The sequence below is a fragment of the Calliopsis andreniformis genome, chromosome 3 (assembly GCF_051401765.1).
Source record: "Calliopsis andreniformis isolate RMS-2024a chromosome 3, iyCalAndr_principal, whole genome shotgun sequence".
Classification (NCBI taxonomy): Eukaryota; Metazoa; Arthropoda; class Insecta; order Hymenoptera; family Andrenidae; genus Calliopsis; species Calliopsis andreniformis.
In genome coordinates, this window is record NC_135064.1 from 5,610,481 (window position 1) to 5,628,074 (window position 17,594).

General features: G+C 34.2%; 1 protein-coding gene across 1 annotated transcript in view; it reads left to right on the forward strand.

Moving 5' to 3' along the window:
- Positions 1-17,594, forward strand: part of Ror (tyrosine-protein kinase transmembrane receptor Ror) — a 444,527-nt gene that overhangs the window by 357,310 nt on the left and 69,623 nt on the right. The window contains exons 3-4 of the mRNA XM_076393053.1: positions 11,158-11,368; positions 12,106-12,265. Of these exons, the coding sequence (XP_076249168.1) occupies positions 11,158-11,368; positions 12,106-12,265 (371 nt within the window). The remainder of the gene's footprint in view (positions 1-11,157; positions 11,369-12,105; positions 12,266-17,594) is intronic.

A 17,594-nucleotide genomic window follows, 5' to 3' on the forward strand; every position in this document is an offset into this window, starting at 1 on the left:
CAAAGAAAATAGCAGTTGGAGAAGTGGATTATAAGAAAAGATTAAAGAAAAAAGAAATTAAAATCTATGAACAATTAAAGAATGAAAATACTAGTACCTTGTTATAAGCAAGCAAATATTTACAGAGAAGAATACATTTTTAAGAGACTTGTTGAGGCTACACGTTTGGATTTACGCTGCGTTAACATATAGCAGTGTCGTTTTTTTGCAGAAATCGATTCGTTATGTATTGTACGCTTTCTGGAACGACTTGGTTCGGCTGGAAAAGAACCCAACTTTTACTCCGACTGTTTCTTAGCCATGTCACCCTAAACTCCTCAACGGTAGTTATTATAAAGCCGCGCGTGACGTTTATGATACGGTTTCTCGAACAAAGGATTCATTATGCAGGTCCTGCTTGCGTGATGTAAAACGTCAGGTCTATAGGCGTCGTGCAATTTTAAACCCACATTTTTAGTTAGGCTTGTTTAAAGTGCTTTCCATGAACATTTTTTACTCCATGAGATGTATCAAAGGATAATTGAGTCGTTTTAGATGCATCTATTACGCGTAGCCTGGCTAATTATTTATGCGGCGTAAATTTTGTCACAATTTGATTTTAAGATGAAACCTGATTAATTAAGTTATACTTTACATGGTTCGAGCGGTTGATCATAAAAAAGTTACGATAATAGTACAAGATCAGCCAGGGCGCAAAATTAATTTTAGTGAATCTTATCTTACTAGCAGTAGAGTGTAGTTTGGGTCTGTCGACCCGAAAATCCAAAATTTCGACCAGAATTTCGTGCTGAAAAAGGATCACCAAACGACATTTTGGTTCAACGATGAGAAGAACGAAGATTACTCAAGGAAGCTCCAACCTGGAGCTTCGGCCTGAGGAAAAGGTTTTCTCTACCACCGTCGTGGACAGACCATGGCGGGGTCATTTAACCTGGCCAGAGTAACCAGGAGGATTTACTTTCTTTGGATCGAAAACCTATCAATGCCGATTTTTATCGTCGCGTTTAAAATCGGTAACATCCCCAAAATCGAGTATTTGGGGAATAGAAGTCGAGGAGGAAACGGACTCCGAAAACCCAAGTCAGATGCATTCGAATCATCAGAATTGAAACATTCAATTAGAATTATTGGAATCGTATGAATCGTTCGAGTCGTCGCTCATAGCATAACGAAACAAAAAAATAAAGACATGAATTATAATGAAGTCATCCGATTAGAACTAGCCACCCAGACTTAAGTTGATCGGTGGTACGCAACATCCGCGAATGTGATATATTAACCTGCAGATGAACAACGATTCTATCTTGGGACGAGACGAATCGAATACCGGAAAAAAGATGGCATTCCACATATGCTCCTCCAGGTTGGAAAGGTGTTGCCTCTGCGTGGATTGTGGTTTGAGAATAACGATACACAAACCGGCGACGACATGGTCAGAATATATTGAAGAGCATTTTGAGATGTCCCCAAACATTTGGATTCCGACTAAAATTTGGAGAGTCAGTCATTGTAATTACTCAATGGTAATTATAATTGGAAAAAAAACTTTAATATATTTAAGAAAATTTTTGTTATTACATAGAAATAAAGCGCACCTATAAAGAATATACAATTGGAAAGGAAATATAGAAACACCAAGGACACTATCAACTAAACTCAGAAAAATAAGACGATCCCGAAATCGAAAAAATTGTTCCCGATATTTCAAAAGCAGAACCTAATAAGGAAAAACTGCAGGAGAATCGACAGAATTCTGGAGATCGTAATTCTCGACGAAAACTTTGAAGAGTATACGTCTACTCAATATGAACTCCGCTGCGCTGACTGAGCAGCAAGAAGGTTTCTGTATGTTTGCGGGACAGACTAGCAAGGTAAACAGTGGGTGTATCCGTGAAAAACGCCTGTGCACAGTCATATGTTCTGCAGGGGAATTCATTCCCCAGAACAATTTCAAACCAAAGCAGGGAGCAAAAACACAAACGAAGAAGAAAAAGAAATGAGTCAAGGAACTCAGACGTTCTAGGAGGACTTTCACGGAGCTCAAGACAATGCCCAAATACAGTGTATTTAGGAAAATAGATTGGTGTTGGCCCATGTCACAGACAACACGATTAAAGCTTGGATGTCAGAAGAGGGCATTATGATTCCACCACAAAAGAAGCAGAGGCGATCAGAAATGAACACTGCCTAAGGGACCAATCAACCTGCCAAAGGACAACAGCAATAACGAGCTACTTTTTCCCCAATCACAATGGTACCATGCATTTACATATATGTATGTATATACACTACATACACAGCGCAATAGTTTATGAAATCCGACAGTACTTTGCACACGAATCTTCGTTTGTTTACCAATGCATTTCATCTTTCAAGATGTGAAAGCATCGTAAAAAACTGTATTTCATTTCAAAGGGGAGATGTTACGTATACGTCGCCCATATGACCTTTTTAACCCTTCTTAAGTGCTGGAATGCACTGAACGCATAGAAAGGAACCCCTCGTATGCATTTGTTATATATAATAGTTTTTCGGAAAATCCTAACGAAGACGTTAGCTAACATCTGTGTCTCCACCGCTTTAATATCCAAATTTTGGGTATATAAAGGGCTGAAGATCAAATCCATGGACTCGGCTCTTGAATAGTATAAGAACATCATGCTGTTCGTTCACTCATTGCACGGATTTTTTGTCCCTTTTAGATCATTGCTATTTACCATACAATACGTATTAGCAGCTGTTAGGCATTAAATAATTGTATTCCGAGACCCCCGCATTTCTTGGCGTATCGAAACTGAGAGTGACAATTTACACTACGTACCAACTGTAGAAGACCTTTTGTTTGTATAACAATATAGCTATTAAGTTGTAATTTGAATAACGATTAATTTATTTTAAAAAAACCAAGAGTCATCACCCGAATCCTACTATATCGAACCCAGAGCAATATACTCTATCCGCTCAGAGTGTATTGTTCAGAACTTAAGTTACGTGCCTTTACTCACAGTCTCAGAAGTACCCCCCTGTTCCAGACACGGGCCTATCTGTTGACAACCTCCAGTTAAAAAACTACTTCTCGGCAGCGTGTCCAAACTCCACTCGTTCTTGGCTCGTAACAATATTATACTGTCTGTTTACTTGTGACAATATTATACTGCCTGTCTACGAAAATATTATATCCTGTTTGTCTCTCTTTCTCTCTATTTCTCTCATATAAAAATTTCAAGAATTTTGTTCGGAATGTAACAGCAATAAAGAAATTTATAACCGAATTTTATCTCAGCACATAGTACATACTCATAAAGCAATAATATTTTTGGTTGCCTATCGTCTCTGTGACTAGGGTTTAAAGGAAGCTGGTTCAACTTATTTAAATCTGGAGAACGAGGAAACTTCAAGTATGGTGCAAATCTGCGTCTTGTCCATCACATTCCAAATATTTCCTCCGAAAATTGGTGAACCGGTTGGCTATAATGAGAAGCACCATCATGCATAAAGTAAACGAGTTACGTCTGTATCATGATATAACTTGTAATTCACTCAGGAAAGGAGCCCGTAGAATTTGCAGACATGTTTCACTTGCTAACGACATAGGCAACTAAATTGGACCAATAATATGGTTCTTACAAACTTGTGCCCACATGTTACTCATGAAACGTTCTCGACAAAATTTTCCAATCATTGCTTAAGGGTTTCTCTAAATCCAAATTCTTGCATTTTGTTAATCCAGTGGATGTCGATTTCGTCGAGTGACAGGTTATTTGAATAGAGTGCTCGAATGCGGGAAATTCTGTAAGGTCATAAGTCTTCTTTACGAATTATTCGTCACACTGTCGTAGGATTGATTCCTCTTTATTTCGATTTTGATTTTCCTCTTTACGTTAATGAATACGGAATTGGGGTCTGAAAGTTAGCATAATGTTATTTCTTGATCACTAAACCGTTGATCTAGCCACTGAAACTCCTGTCGATCTTACACTTCCACTGAACGCAGGGGTTTTATATTGTTTCTCTGAAACAATTGTATTATTTACTCTGAAACTTCAACGTCTTTTCTCAAGAGAATGATTGAGTTCTGTTCTATAATTGAATTCACACTTTTCATCCTGTTTCGACTTATTATTGATCACAAAATTATTCGGGCTTTGGTTGATTGCACGTTGGATGCCGATTAGTAAATAAATATCACTCGATGTTTCTTGATGAAAGAAACGAATTTATATCGAACGCAGCAACTTCTCCACGTCACCCTGGTTTGGGCGGAAACAAATTTTCTAAACTTTCATTTGTCAAATGATTGGACCCACCCTCACCTCGATACTTTCTGCGTAACGCCTCCCCTCGAAGGCGTTACGCAGTCCCTTTTTAGCATTCAAGGAAAATACGTAGAAGGAAGAATGAGGTCATAGAAAAAATCCCAATGGGGGTGTTCGACGTTATATAATCCCTAATATATAAATTATGACGGTCTCTGGTCCTAGCTCAAGCTCCGTCTTATGTCACGTGTCAGCATATTCTATGGTACATATGTATAAACTAGGGGCTATATGTATTCTGTAGGTATTCCGTCTAAAGATGGAACAGTCGTACGACCAAACTACAATAAAGGAAACACAATTTGGATTTTAATGTATATTCAAACTCAAGAATAATATACAACTAAACGTCCACTCGGGTCTCTTTGTAGACAGTATTTCTTTACAGGGTTTCTTTAACACGTCTTATTCACAGTTACATAGTTTTATCTAGTTCAAATAATTCGGGAAAAATGAAACAAATGTCATCACAATTAACGCAAAACAATAAGGCGAAAAATATTTCAAGTGATGAAAGTGATTTTATTTCAGTTGTAAGGAAACAGATTCGTTTTATTGTTAGTGTTATGTTTGTCAGACGTTCTACGCACAGTCTTTTGGCAAAACTATATACATTTAGAAAATAAATGATGCGTAACGTAACTAATCGCTCAAGTTCGTTAAAGACACGTCACTTGAGCGTGCACCTCTTCCCTTTTCCTGAAGAGGTGAAGAGACCTCTTTTCTCGGGTGAAGAGACCATGAGGAAAGCGGCTCTCGTCGCTTGTCTATAGCCTTATCAGTTTTTTAGCGACAATAGTCCAAATACATATACATATTACTCTCTTCCATTTAGACAAATATTTATTTCATTGTGATAAAACCCTAAAATTGACCGCTAGTTGTCTTACAGTGTTATACGATGAATAAAGTATTGATTTTTCTTAATTTTTTGTTATGTATAATTATTCGAACGCGTAAGAAAGCAGACTCGATCCAACATTCGAACAAGACCAACAATAAGACAAAAAAGTCTCTTATCGTTTTGAAGCATCAATTTATAATTCATCAACTCACTCCACTCATGCGACGCTCAAACCCTATAGATGGCAAAAGAGGTAAACAAGTTCTTAAACTCATAGAATTCATTATTTAACAATTTATTACCATTGATGCAGCAGTGTCAATTAATTATATAACAAATTTATAAAAATTATTACAACCTCACCATTCAGCATTTTCTCCGTCACTTTCTTTACTATTTGTAGTTATTAGAGTTATTAAAATTGTGTAATTGACAATGTTATATTGATATGATTTTTTAAAGTAAACAATTTCTACAACTCTGAAATGACAGGAAACAAGAAAAAATTGGTTCGTTCCTAGATCTCCAGCTGACCACTGCAATGCTGATCGTTGTGATCGAAGTTTGAAGATACCCTGCTGTTTGTTGTTTATTATTTATTGATGAAAAACGGCCATGAATGCCCATTACACAAAACTTGAACCAAAATGAAATAGAATATATATGTATATACAATGGGTACAGTATCCAGTCATAGGATAATATTGCACCAATACAGACAGTAAAAACACATGAAGTCAAGACAAACAGTTACGCCCCAACCATAGCTATATAAAATTAGCACGACGAAATAACCGAATATAAAGGGAAAAGAGAAAAAAAAAGTAATCAATTGCTGTTGCACTGGAGTCGCTATAAATTCGTCGTCGACTATACAAAATAACTAAAGGACGTTCCAACGCGATACAGGGATAAATTAAACCCTTTGCACTTGACTGGCAACTCTAAGGGGACATTATCAAAATAAAATCGTAAATATTCACAAAGGTTTATAAATGTAGGTAGCAATTACCAATTATATCGTGTAATATAGGATGATCATTGTCAGCTTATAAATTAATTCTTTCGCAGAAACAACACCAATTCACAGTATAAAAGCTGGAAGCAACAAGTGTTACATATTGCAACACAAATTAAAATAAGTAAAAGCGTAATAAAATGACTAATATTTCGAAAATCTACTAAATGCATAGTACATAATATTTGTGTAACTTTCCCCTTCTGTTACTCCTCTAAAACCACCCAGCACATGAACTTCTTCATCGACAGGCAGGCTGAATTGCGACAGTGGGCGACGATTATGCAAAGGGCTTCCGAGCCACGCATGTCAGATGCACAGCTTCTCGCTTTTCGGGTAAAATGCTCGAGATGAAGGGGGAGCAAAGCGGAACCAGTCACGTAGTGATTGTTGTCCCGCGATTAATTAAACTCCGCCAGTGGAAATTTGTTCCTGTGTTCCTTTGTATGACACGACAATTCGAACCGAGCCAATTTGGGCAACAACGACGCGACGGCTCGTTCGGCCAATGACTGAGAGAGCCTCCTTTCATATTTTATAACGAGCGCGGAAAATTTGAGTGAAAAAATAGCTTTGCTCGATTTTTCAGACATTCGCGTGGAAACGGTTAATTGAATTTTACCAAGTTTCACGACCCCAACCCAAGCTTTCCAGTCGATTTGAAATTCAATCGAACTCCGAATTCGATCGAATTAAACTTTCGCCTTGCTGTTTCGCTTTGTGCAGTTTATTGACATTTTGTCTTGTTATTTCCGGGGGAATTTTATTAATTAAATTTTTACCGTCCCAAGTTCGACCTTGTTCTGTAGAAATTTCTGGATACACAACACATTTTATGTGGAACCAATTAAATGAACACTGGAACTGCTAACTTGCAAAGATACACTATCATTCTATAGGTGGGGATCATTGTTAGCACGATTATTGATGAATTAATAATGTTAATGAATTTGCAAATTATAAGTTAATACCTAACTATTATATTTCTGTTGCAGAAATGATTTATATACATATATGCATAATAAACTAACACATTACTATAAATACAACTAATGAGTTTTTAATATAATATCAAAGAATCGGAAATGCAGATAATTACTATATGATATTTTTCTCAAAATGAAGGAAATTGTTAGAACAAAGAAGAATCACGAAAAAAAAACAAAAATAATGTAATTATTATTTTTAGTGAAAATGTAATCAATAAATACATAATTATGAACAGTGTATGTTCTTTGCAAATACTGTAGTCCTTCTAATGAAATCAAGCAGACTGTTAGTCCTTGCCAATCAATAATGTCGTTTAAAATTTGAGCTATAGAAGTCATTGAGTTCACAACTGATCATTTAATTGTACTATAAATTTATAAATTCAACTAAAAAATACTAAAAAAACAATTACAAATAAATACAGTTAAAACATGTTGCAGCTTAATTTCATTTCTGCTTACAGTTTTAGCAAATTATTTTTTTAATTTGCATATTTCTATTATGCTTGTAAATAGGTGAAAAAATTGAATGAATCTTATTAATAGAATTTAATAGAACTCCCTTCACACTGAAGTATATTTAAATCAAAGACTTCCTCGATAGGAAGTCCACTACATACTAACTGTAAAAAGTCGCAAAGTATAGAGATGCCGATCAAAGGAAAAATTCCTCGAAGTCCCTATACGAGGGTCTTTTAAATTATTTACTTAATCAAAATTCCTTTGCCAATCAACTATAACCTTAACTGACGTCCTTCCCGATAAAGCTCAGCATCTTTAATGATCCCTGTTTTAAAGTTACATTGTTAGTAAGAAAGCCTAGATGAAGTTACTCTACTTATCGATTTGCATGTGGATGGTAACATGAGCCTAGGGGGCATCTAACGAGGAATTATCGTTTAAAAAGTCTTGCTACAGGTACTAGCGATATTCCTGACTATTAAATAGTTAAGCTTATTCAACTGCCTATTGTGCACCTTTCTGTGATTAATCACAAGCTGGGTGAATTTTAATGAGTTTTACTAAACAGTTACTACAATAGTAGAGCTAATTATAATTTCATATGCGAGGATATTAATCATAATTAAAAATAACTGAAACTCACAATATACAAGGTGTTTCATAACATGTGGGACTCACTTCGAAAGTTGATTGTATGCTTAAAAACAGTGAAAAAGGGCATATAAACATATGTTCTATCTGTCTTCGTTTATGAGATATAATGAATTTTCTGTTTTAATTATCTTTACAGAAGATGCTCAAGATGGCCACCTTGCATTTGAAAATAAGCCTACACTCGTCTTGTCATAGATCTTTTTACTTTCTCTACTATTCTTGACATTTCTCGAATTTATTGGAAGCCTTACTCTATTCTGTTTCGTAGTATTTCAGCATTTCCAATCGATGTTGCATATACAACAGATTTTAAATGCCCCCACAAATGAAAATCTAATGGATTCAAATCTAGAGTACGAACAGGCCATGGAATAGAAGCTCTGCAACCAATCCATTTATTTGCAAAATGTTGATTTAAAAATTGCTCCATCATGCATAAACCATATACAAAGTCTAATATTGACTGGAACTTCCTCTAATATTTGGTGTAAACGCGTGCTCAAAAATCAACGTAGTTTGTACCTGTTAGTTTACCATCAAGAAAGAGAAGCCGAATAAAAAGTTTGTTCTGTTTATAAAATTCAGTATATCTCATAAATGAAGGCAGACAGGACATGTGTTTATAAGCCTGTTCCATTGTTTGCAGGTATACAATCAACTCCCGAAGTGGGTCCCACTTGTTATGAAAAACCCTGTATATTGTATGCTTCTATAATGATTATAGAAATTGCATAACAGAAGCTAAATTTATACATACCATAATTAGATTTAATTTACATGTACATATGTCCTTTTTTCACATTGTCATTTAAACGTGTATGATACATTCTGGATCATAGCTATGACCAGTCTAATACATAATAATGTTGCATTAGAAAGACTAAGTATCATTTTTTAAATATTGAAATATCTATGGTGAAGAGTCTCTGTACTCATGTACTATTCAGTCTTATACTCTCAAGTTTTAATAAGTATCCACATTCAGAATGCAATTAAAGAAAAAGACCTGAAAGTTCAAAAACTGATAGTACTAAGAGGAATAGAAATATATGAACAATATGGATCCTAGAATCAATCATTTTGATAAAAAATGTAGAAGTTTATTCCGATATGTCTTCTTTCCACTTTAACCATTTTACTGCCACCTCCAAGTACGTGGTACAATATGCAAAAAGTACCACAGTCGGTTTAATACAAGCTGGCACATCGACCTGTGGCATTTTTTACTGGCCGACAGATTGGCCTGCTGTTGGCTGGCGGTAAAAGAGTTAAAGGGACGTTCTGGTCAACAACTTTTAAAAACCCCATTTTGTTTAGATTTTTTACTTCTTCTACGTTTCAGAAATATCTAGTTAAAAGAAAATTTCAAAATTCAATCAATTTTAAACACATTTTTCTCTCAACGCCATTTTTCAAACTGATGAGGCAAATATGTTACAAACTAATTGATCAATTTAAATAAATTTTTCTTTCAATTAAAGAATATACTTTCTTGCAGGCAATGAACCTGTGATATTTTCAGTTTTTTCCAAATTTATTCACTGTTAAGGGATGCGAAAAAATAAAGAGCTTGTGAAAAAATTGGTAAAAAAATGGTACTTGACCTAAAACTAGCTCTTTTCTGTGAAAGAGAAAAAAAATTAAATGTCTTGCGAAATATGAAAAAAGATGTTTTGGAATGAACCTGCAGCTTGTAATGTGTGTCCGTAAATAGGTGTCGTAACAAATTCCCAACAGCAGAGAAGCATTATTTCTATGAGGGGAGCAGCTTGCGCACGTATTAAACAGATACAAGCATAATAATCGTTGAATGTTCATACATCGTCGTGTTCTTCTACGCCTGTAATCATGTTAAACGAAGCATTTAAACTGGTAGTCGATAAAAAATTTAACCCACGTCCTGAACGTTTTTTGGTCAATTCCTCACGACAACATGTTGCTCATACATTTCAATGAGGTATCTCTACCGGGTGTTCAAAGCACTTTCATCATCGTTGCTTTGACACGAAAATTTCTTCCCTAACTTCTTCGCTAAAATAAGAATTTACACCATTTATATTGTATTAAAATAACATTAATTTTTAGTTACAAATTTTTTTATTTGTTTGTGTGACTTATATTTAATCTTACAACAATTAACAATAATTTTAATCAAGTTCAAATGATTGTTCCTAAAATAGTATTACTATCTGAACTTTTCGGGTAGTATTTTTCAATTGGTCTGGTGTCTGCATAATAATATAATATACAATATAGGCGATTTCATTACAAAAATATATATATATATATAATAGTATGAATACAGAAAATTCATAACTCTTCAGGTTATTAATTGTTGTAAGACTGTAAGTTATAGATTTACATGTTTCATACCAAACATTAAAAATTGAATTTACATCAAAACTGTGGCTTACTCACTACTAGTAAAGAGCGTACATGTTTTTGCATTTATTCATTACTAGGGATATTTAGAACATCATTAAAGTACAGAAAATTGTAGGAATGGTATCAACTGTAAAATAAAGAATTTTATTATCTAATATTCTTATTCAACTGTTTGATATTTATAGGATTCATATATCCTAAATACTACTACCTATTAAAAATCAACGGATTTTATGTCAATTGAATGTTTATTGAACAAAGCATTAGAGATAAAAAGTAAAAACTAAACACCCCAACAGTGCACAAGACTTAAGTCTAACGAAAGGATGCAAAAACGTTTAAAGACGTTAGCGTATTTAATATAGAATACAGAAATTAATTAAATTCTAACTTTATTGGAATTTGTTAGAATGTAATTCATTTCTTATTTTATTAGAATTTAATTTCAAAGTCCTTAATCTGATTTTGTATCGTTTTTTATATTTACAGAACCGACGCGGAGACAGCGTCTACAACCAAGAGTGGCACGTTGAAGTTTATTCGTACTTTGACCAATATCTCGAAGGACGCTGGTGAAACCGCTCACATGCGATGCGAGGTAGTCGGTGATCCACCACCCACCAAGATCAAATGGTACAAAAACGAAGCACCCCTTGACGAAAAACGATCTAAGATCACTATCAAGAAAATACACCCACAGGTAATGCCATTATTTCATTACTATCACTGGCACTTCTAAGGGACTCTGATATTCTATCTAATAGTGGTAGCCAAGTTTTATGTTTTTATAGTTACTCATGATAGGGGTGGTATTTTGTCCATCTCCAATATTCTAAAACTGCATCCCTCACTGGAAAGGTATTTTATTTATATGTATTTTTTTATTGAGTATTGACATTTCAAATGTTTATAATTTTTTATTTTTGACAAATATACTTAATAAATGGAATGTCTGCAACATCCCAACATCATTTTTATTGCATTCACAATTACTATAATATTTATTAGAATCATCACCTGGGTCTAGAATACGATCATTATCTCTTTATTAGGAAATTATGATACTTTCGTTATATCACTGCCACGTCTTACAAAAAAGGTCATATCGTTAATTTCAATATTATTAAATATAACATGAATGATAACAGGAGTATTTAAAAAAAAACATAATAGATATTTTAATAGAATTTAATGAAGTTTCTTTTACATCGAGCGATGTTTATGGCAAAGGCTTCTTCGACAGAAAGTAAACTAGACACCAAGTCTTCAAAATAGCAAACTGTAAAACAAACGAGCACATTGTAAAAACGAGGGTTCCTTAAACCATTGATTTAATGAAACCAAACTTGGTTCAATCAACCAAAACTTTCACTGGTTGGTCTTTTTGGTAAATCTCAGCAGCAACAAAAACAATATGGAATGCGTTGATTGTTTCAGCCACACGAACATGCCGCGAAAAACATCATCGGAAGTCGCCTGAAGATTACCAATTTAGACGTGTCCGATGTGGGTTTCTACACTTGTCGTGTAACAAACGGCAAAGATCAGATCCAAAGCGAGGGAACACTCCGAGTAGACTCTACGAAGAACAGGCGCAGTGAGTAAAACGAATTCCTATTTGCATAATTATTTTCAAAAATATAATAGAACTCAGCCTAGATACATATACACGACTGACAATTTTGTAGGTCTAAAGTCCAATTACAGATTTAACAAAATTTTATATATCGATTGTCTACTTATTTATCCATTAAATAGAAGAAGAAAGATTGTTCAATTCATAATCAGCCTTTAATCACTCCAACACAATTTCGAGATTAAAGAATTCATTTTATAGAAGCTTTATATTTCATTTGCTTAAAATATTAAAACTAGACCTTCACAAAGGTCAACAAAGTTACAATTTGATGTTCATCAACGATCATCTACAAGAGTCTGAACTCTTTCAAGTTAGTCATATTGCGTGTGAAAATTCATTTTAATCTTTTTCTGTATGACGAATGTGTAATGAAAACTCTATTCTTCATTCTATAATTTTCTCGATCGGGTTTACTTCAAGTGAAAAAAACAGGAAACTATTTAGTTTCTAAAATTGTTGTTGTTCCATCCATGTTCCTATACATATAAATAAAATATAGTGGAAAGTTAGTCCTATGACCTAGGAGTCATCTTGAAGTCTGGGTTAGACTTCGAGAATCGCCAATGTTCTCATGTGTGTTGTCCAGAGCGATTATGAGACGCTTATCGCTATTAATCATCGAAAGAAATTTCAAGGATTCCGTGTCCTGGAGCATATTCTTACTAACAGTATTAATTGTGTGAACACGAATTTCTTAAAAATTTCGCTTAAAAATAGCTAAAATTTCTAGTCTATATCATAAATTCCGCCATTCTATGAATCTTGACTACATTTTCTTATCCTTTAATCAATTGCCTGTGCTGATATGTATATTTTTAAATATTTGTTTCATTTGTTAAAAAAATTGCAATGTCATTCGCAAAAGTGAATAGTTAGCAATTTGACCTGTTGTTAATATCTGCTGTAAAGGAGAGTGTATAGGATAGACCTAATACACTATCTTGTGGAAGATCTTGGACAGGTATGGTGACAGAGAGAACCTTTTCCTATTCTGCAAGAGAGACGGATAAAATGTAGGAAGTTTTAGCGGGGGATCGTAAAACTGTCAATACGACTCATCGAAATTCCCCTTTGACGTCTGCTCGCCTGAGGACGTGAGGGGAAATTGATTCCCTCGGGTGGCGTGATACGCCCCCGAAAAGAGGAAAATTGTGTCGAAAATTCGAACACAGTCTTGAAATCATCTGACCGAATTGACATTAATTACAATGCATTTTGTGTCACTGCATCAAAAAAATTTAATTATGACATTCGTCTGTTTGGAAAAGTTTTTAATCATTTCTCCTTAAATATTTTTATATTTCAGAATAACTTTTAGATTAAATGCCAAATTTGCAATATTTTAAATTATAGTAATGTTAATTGGGTGTATTCAACCAATAATCATAAACAATTCATTGTACGTATACAACAGTATTTAATCATTTCTTCTACTTCAACTAACAAAATTTAACGTTATTATTCTTCTAAAGATTACATATTTATTGTTAACTTAATTGCTATTGATTCGTAGATGGGCTGTGAGCTTATAGCGTAGGAACATTATATTGGAAAACACTATACTCAAAATGTTACCGGTGCCAGCATACAACTTGTGACGTTATGATTATCTACAGATAACCTACTCTATGATCACTACTCGATAATCACTTAAACATTGTTTCTGTTAATCGACGATCAGACAAGCTACACTCTACTGTACGAAAATCATACGACTGTGATTACAAACGAAAATTACGCATGATATTTTCATTGCAACGGCCGAATGACATCTGTTATCTCGTTATAACGACTCATTGTTAGATCATTTACTCGCAGCTTCAATTAAATGGTTCTATACTTGCAACTATGTTCTTTATGCGCTATAGTTCCACCTACAGTTCCCTACAATATTAAGTTCGTGCAAATGAAGTGGCCATTTTTAAATTTTTACTTTGATGTTTTATTTAGTACACTTAGTGAGTACTTTACCGATCGAAATAGTCCATTTCTCCATTTACTTCAATATACATTTTCCATCGTGATATTAATATGCTAATGCCTGTTTGAAAGCAACCGAATAAACGAAATGCAATAAACTTGTCGAATACTCTTTTACATTGGCTTCTACCCGAAACATTTATTCAGTTATTTTTACGATTGGGTCAAATTGTCACATTAATACCTATCACGAGAAGTTTTTACTGCATTACGACTAACGATAAGTTTGAACTCGATTACACAAAGTAACACGTACGTGCTGTTATGCTGCACATCAATAGTTTGTTTCAAATTACAATTTCCTATTATAATAAAATAGTTAATAAAACGTATACAATGTGTTCCAGTAAAAACTGGCACTTTAATTATCTTAAAAACTATAAGAGTAACAGAAAAATTTTTCGAATAAAGATTATTTGGTACTAAAGGGGCCATCATATGTCCATATCAATGTTTTTGTAGGTAAAGTTGCTTAAGTGGTATGAAGGTCATTTCCGTTTTTTTTTAGTAATATACCAGGTTTTTCTGTTTATTATCCGATAGTAGCTATCAAAACACAAACAAATGTCTATAATACTATTCTGCATTACCTTGTCTGATTTTGTATTGTAGGTATTTGTATTTGTCTCTTGAGAGCTGCTATCAGATGATAAACAGAAAAACATAGGATGTCATTAAAAAGAAAAAGAAAAAAAAACAAACAGAAATGACTTTCATGTTTCTTAAACTACTACACCTACAAAAAAAATCGATGTAACTATATGATGACTCTCTAAGTAGGTACTAAATATTTTTTGTTCGAAACATTTTTCTGTTATTCTTATCGTTTGTAAAATAATCAAGATGCTAGTTTTTACTGGAACACCCTATTATGGCATTCTTTAACGTAAATTTTAAGCTCTAAAGTTAGAAATCGATCATTTTATATACAACTTATTGTTAGTAGCAAAGTGCAATTATCTCGAAGAATAATTATAATATTCTTCATATAAAAAAAATACAAGAAATTAATACAAGGGGCTATTATCATAGAATTCATGCGTCTAATTAACCTTCAGAGTTCTTAATTTAGAAACTGATTACAAAATTTAGCCAGCTGTATAGACACTGCTACATTATATCTCAAAAAAGCAAATGAAAACTGAAAGAGAACACTTTAAATTCTTACTGTGTAAGTTAAGTAAAAAATTTGCAAGCCAGTGAATCCAAGTTCCATCGCCAGTTACGACTTCTCGCTGTGTCCTAAAATAAAAAGGAAAAACAAGTCTAGGGAGGGAAGATCTACGAGCGAAAAAGGTGAACGAACCCTCAGACGCGTATTACCGGCTATGCCAGGGCTAATTCACCCTCAACCCCGTGGCCCACGTCGTCCCTCATAAGTCGGTATTCAGCCGGAAAGTTTTCCCCGTGTCTCGGAGCGGAATTTCGTGCGGGAAACTTTCCCAAAAAGCTCTTGTGCCCGGGAGCGATGAAACAAAACTGACAGCGTTCCTCTGACGAAGTTACCGAGCGACACCCCTAACAAATTCTAATCTAATCGGGACCGATGCGCGAAGAAAACGCCTCCCCTCCAGCGAACCTTTGGCCAGCTTCGCCCTTCAACCCTCCGCGACGACAAAGTTTAATATTGGCACTCTGCAAGTCAAACTCTCCGCTCCAGCTCTGAAAGATTCAAACTTCTTTCCTTTCGGTTTTGACTTCCTTTTCATTTTCTTCTCTTTGCTAGGAATGAGATGCTGTTCTTTGAACGTTCGAAGTGACCAAAACGATGGCTTAGAAGAGACTGTAAATAAGAACTTGTGAATGGGGTCAGTACAGATTGTTATACTATAGTTTTGAAGAAAGAAAGTGCTGGTATGTGTATGCTTAAACATACTGGTTCGATCAGTGCAGTCAATTTAATCTCTGAGTGTTTTACAGATTCGCTTGTACTTATTTATTCAAACACAACCGAAATTGTCAACAAACTGCCATATTGATCTTGCACAAAGTGTCCTGAGAAAAAATTGCAAATTTTCGTCTACATATTTCTTTCCCCTAAGTTGCATTATTAGAAAATGTATAGAAATACACTATTATAGAACAATTTCTGGAAGTCTGTGTCAAATTAATTCAAAGGGATAGTACAATCATTGTAGTGTGGATACCTTCCTATGTAGGCACTGAAAGAAATTAAAGGCTGGATAGAGTAGTTAGATTCTTACTGATAAAAGAATAGCCAATTCATCAATTCCTTGCCACAGATTAAGTCTACTTTTCGACATTATTATACGTATGTACATATACATTTGCTTGCTTAAAATAGAAAATCAAAAACAATTACAATGAAGAATATAAATCCTCAATTAATCCATGATTGTTATTAATTAGAAACATCTTATTTAAAGAAGAATGTATCATACATCTTAGTAAGATGCGACCAAGTTGCTATTTTAAAAAGTACGGTAGAAGACAAATTGCGCAAAGTTGCACCAACAGTGGAACACATTATTCTACATTGCATACCTCCTATAGGACAGGGTAATTATGGGAGAGATGCCGCAAATAAGATAAATACTGTAGGTATCTAAGGGATGGCAGTAAAAAATTACTGCGCCATCACTTGCATATGTTTAGTGCTATCTGTCTGGTTACGTTAGTTGAACAAGAGGGAGTTTTCTTTGTTTCTTTCAAAGACTTTGCAGTTCTCGAAGTAAGTCTATCACAAGTTGCTTTCATAATTATACTTAATGTTTATTCCTACTATCATAACAATTCAAAATTCTTAGTTTTTCATACTTTAACTTTGTAACATGTTAGGGGTATTCTGTGAAATGTTCCTTTGCCGAGATAGGTTATCCCATACGTAAATAGCTGTTACATTTTTCGTCGAGATAGATGCAACAGTTTCAATGGAAGTTATGTCGACTAAAATCATGTCTTTAACCCTTACGACGATAAATGCTGAGTTAAAAGTGATTCTGAGTCTGCTGGCTTTGCACTTAAATGTAAAACAGTCAGTTGTCCAAGGGTTAATGTTTAAAATACAAAAAGTTTATGAAACTATCTACCTTACCTTCAAATACCTGCATGAAATTAACCCCCCACTTACTTAACTTCATAACACGTAAACAATCAGCGAAAATTTTGATGAAGAGCATGAAGATATTATTTTACATAAATAAATATTTTAAATAGAAAAATAGTAAAAGAAATTATAATTACTCTGATTCTACTAATTTTTTGAAGACAATGTTCAAGTTGTCTAGTTCAAATTGGAAATTAGAAATTTTTCGAAATACAGAATTACTCCCGGAAGCGAGTCTCC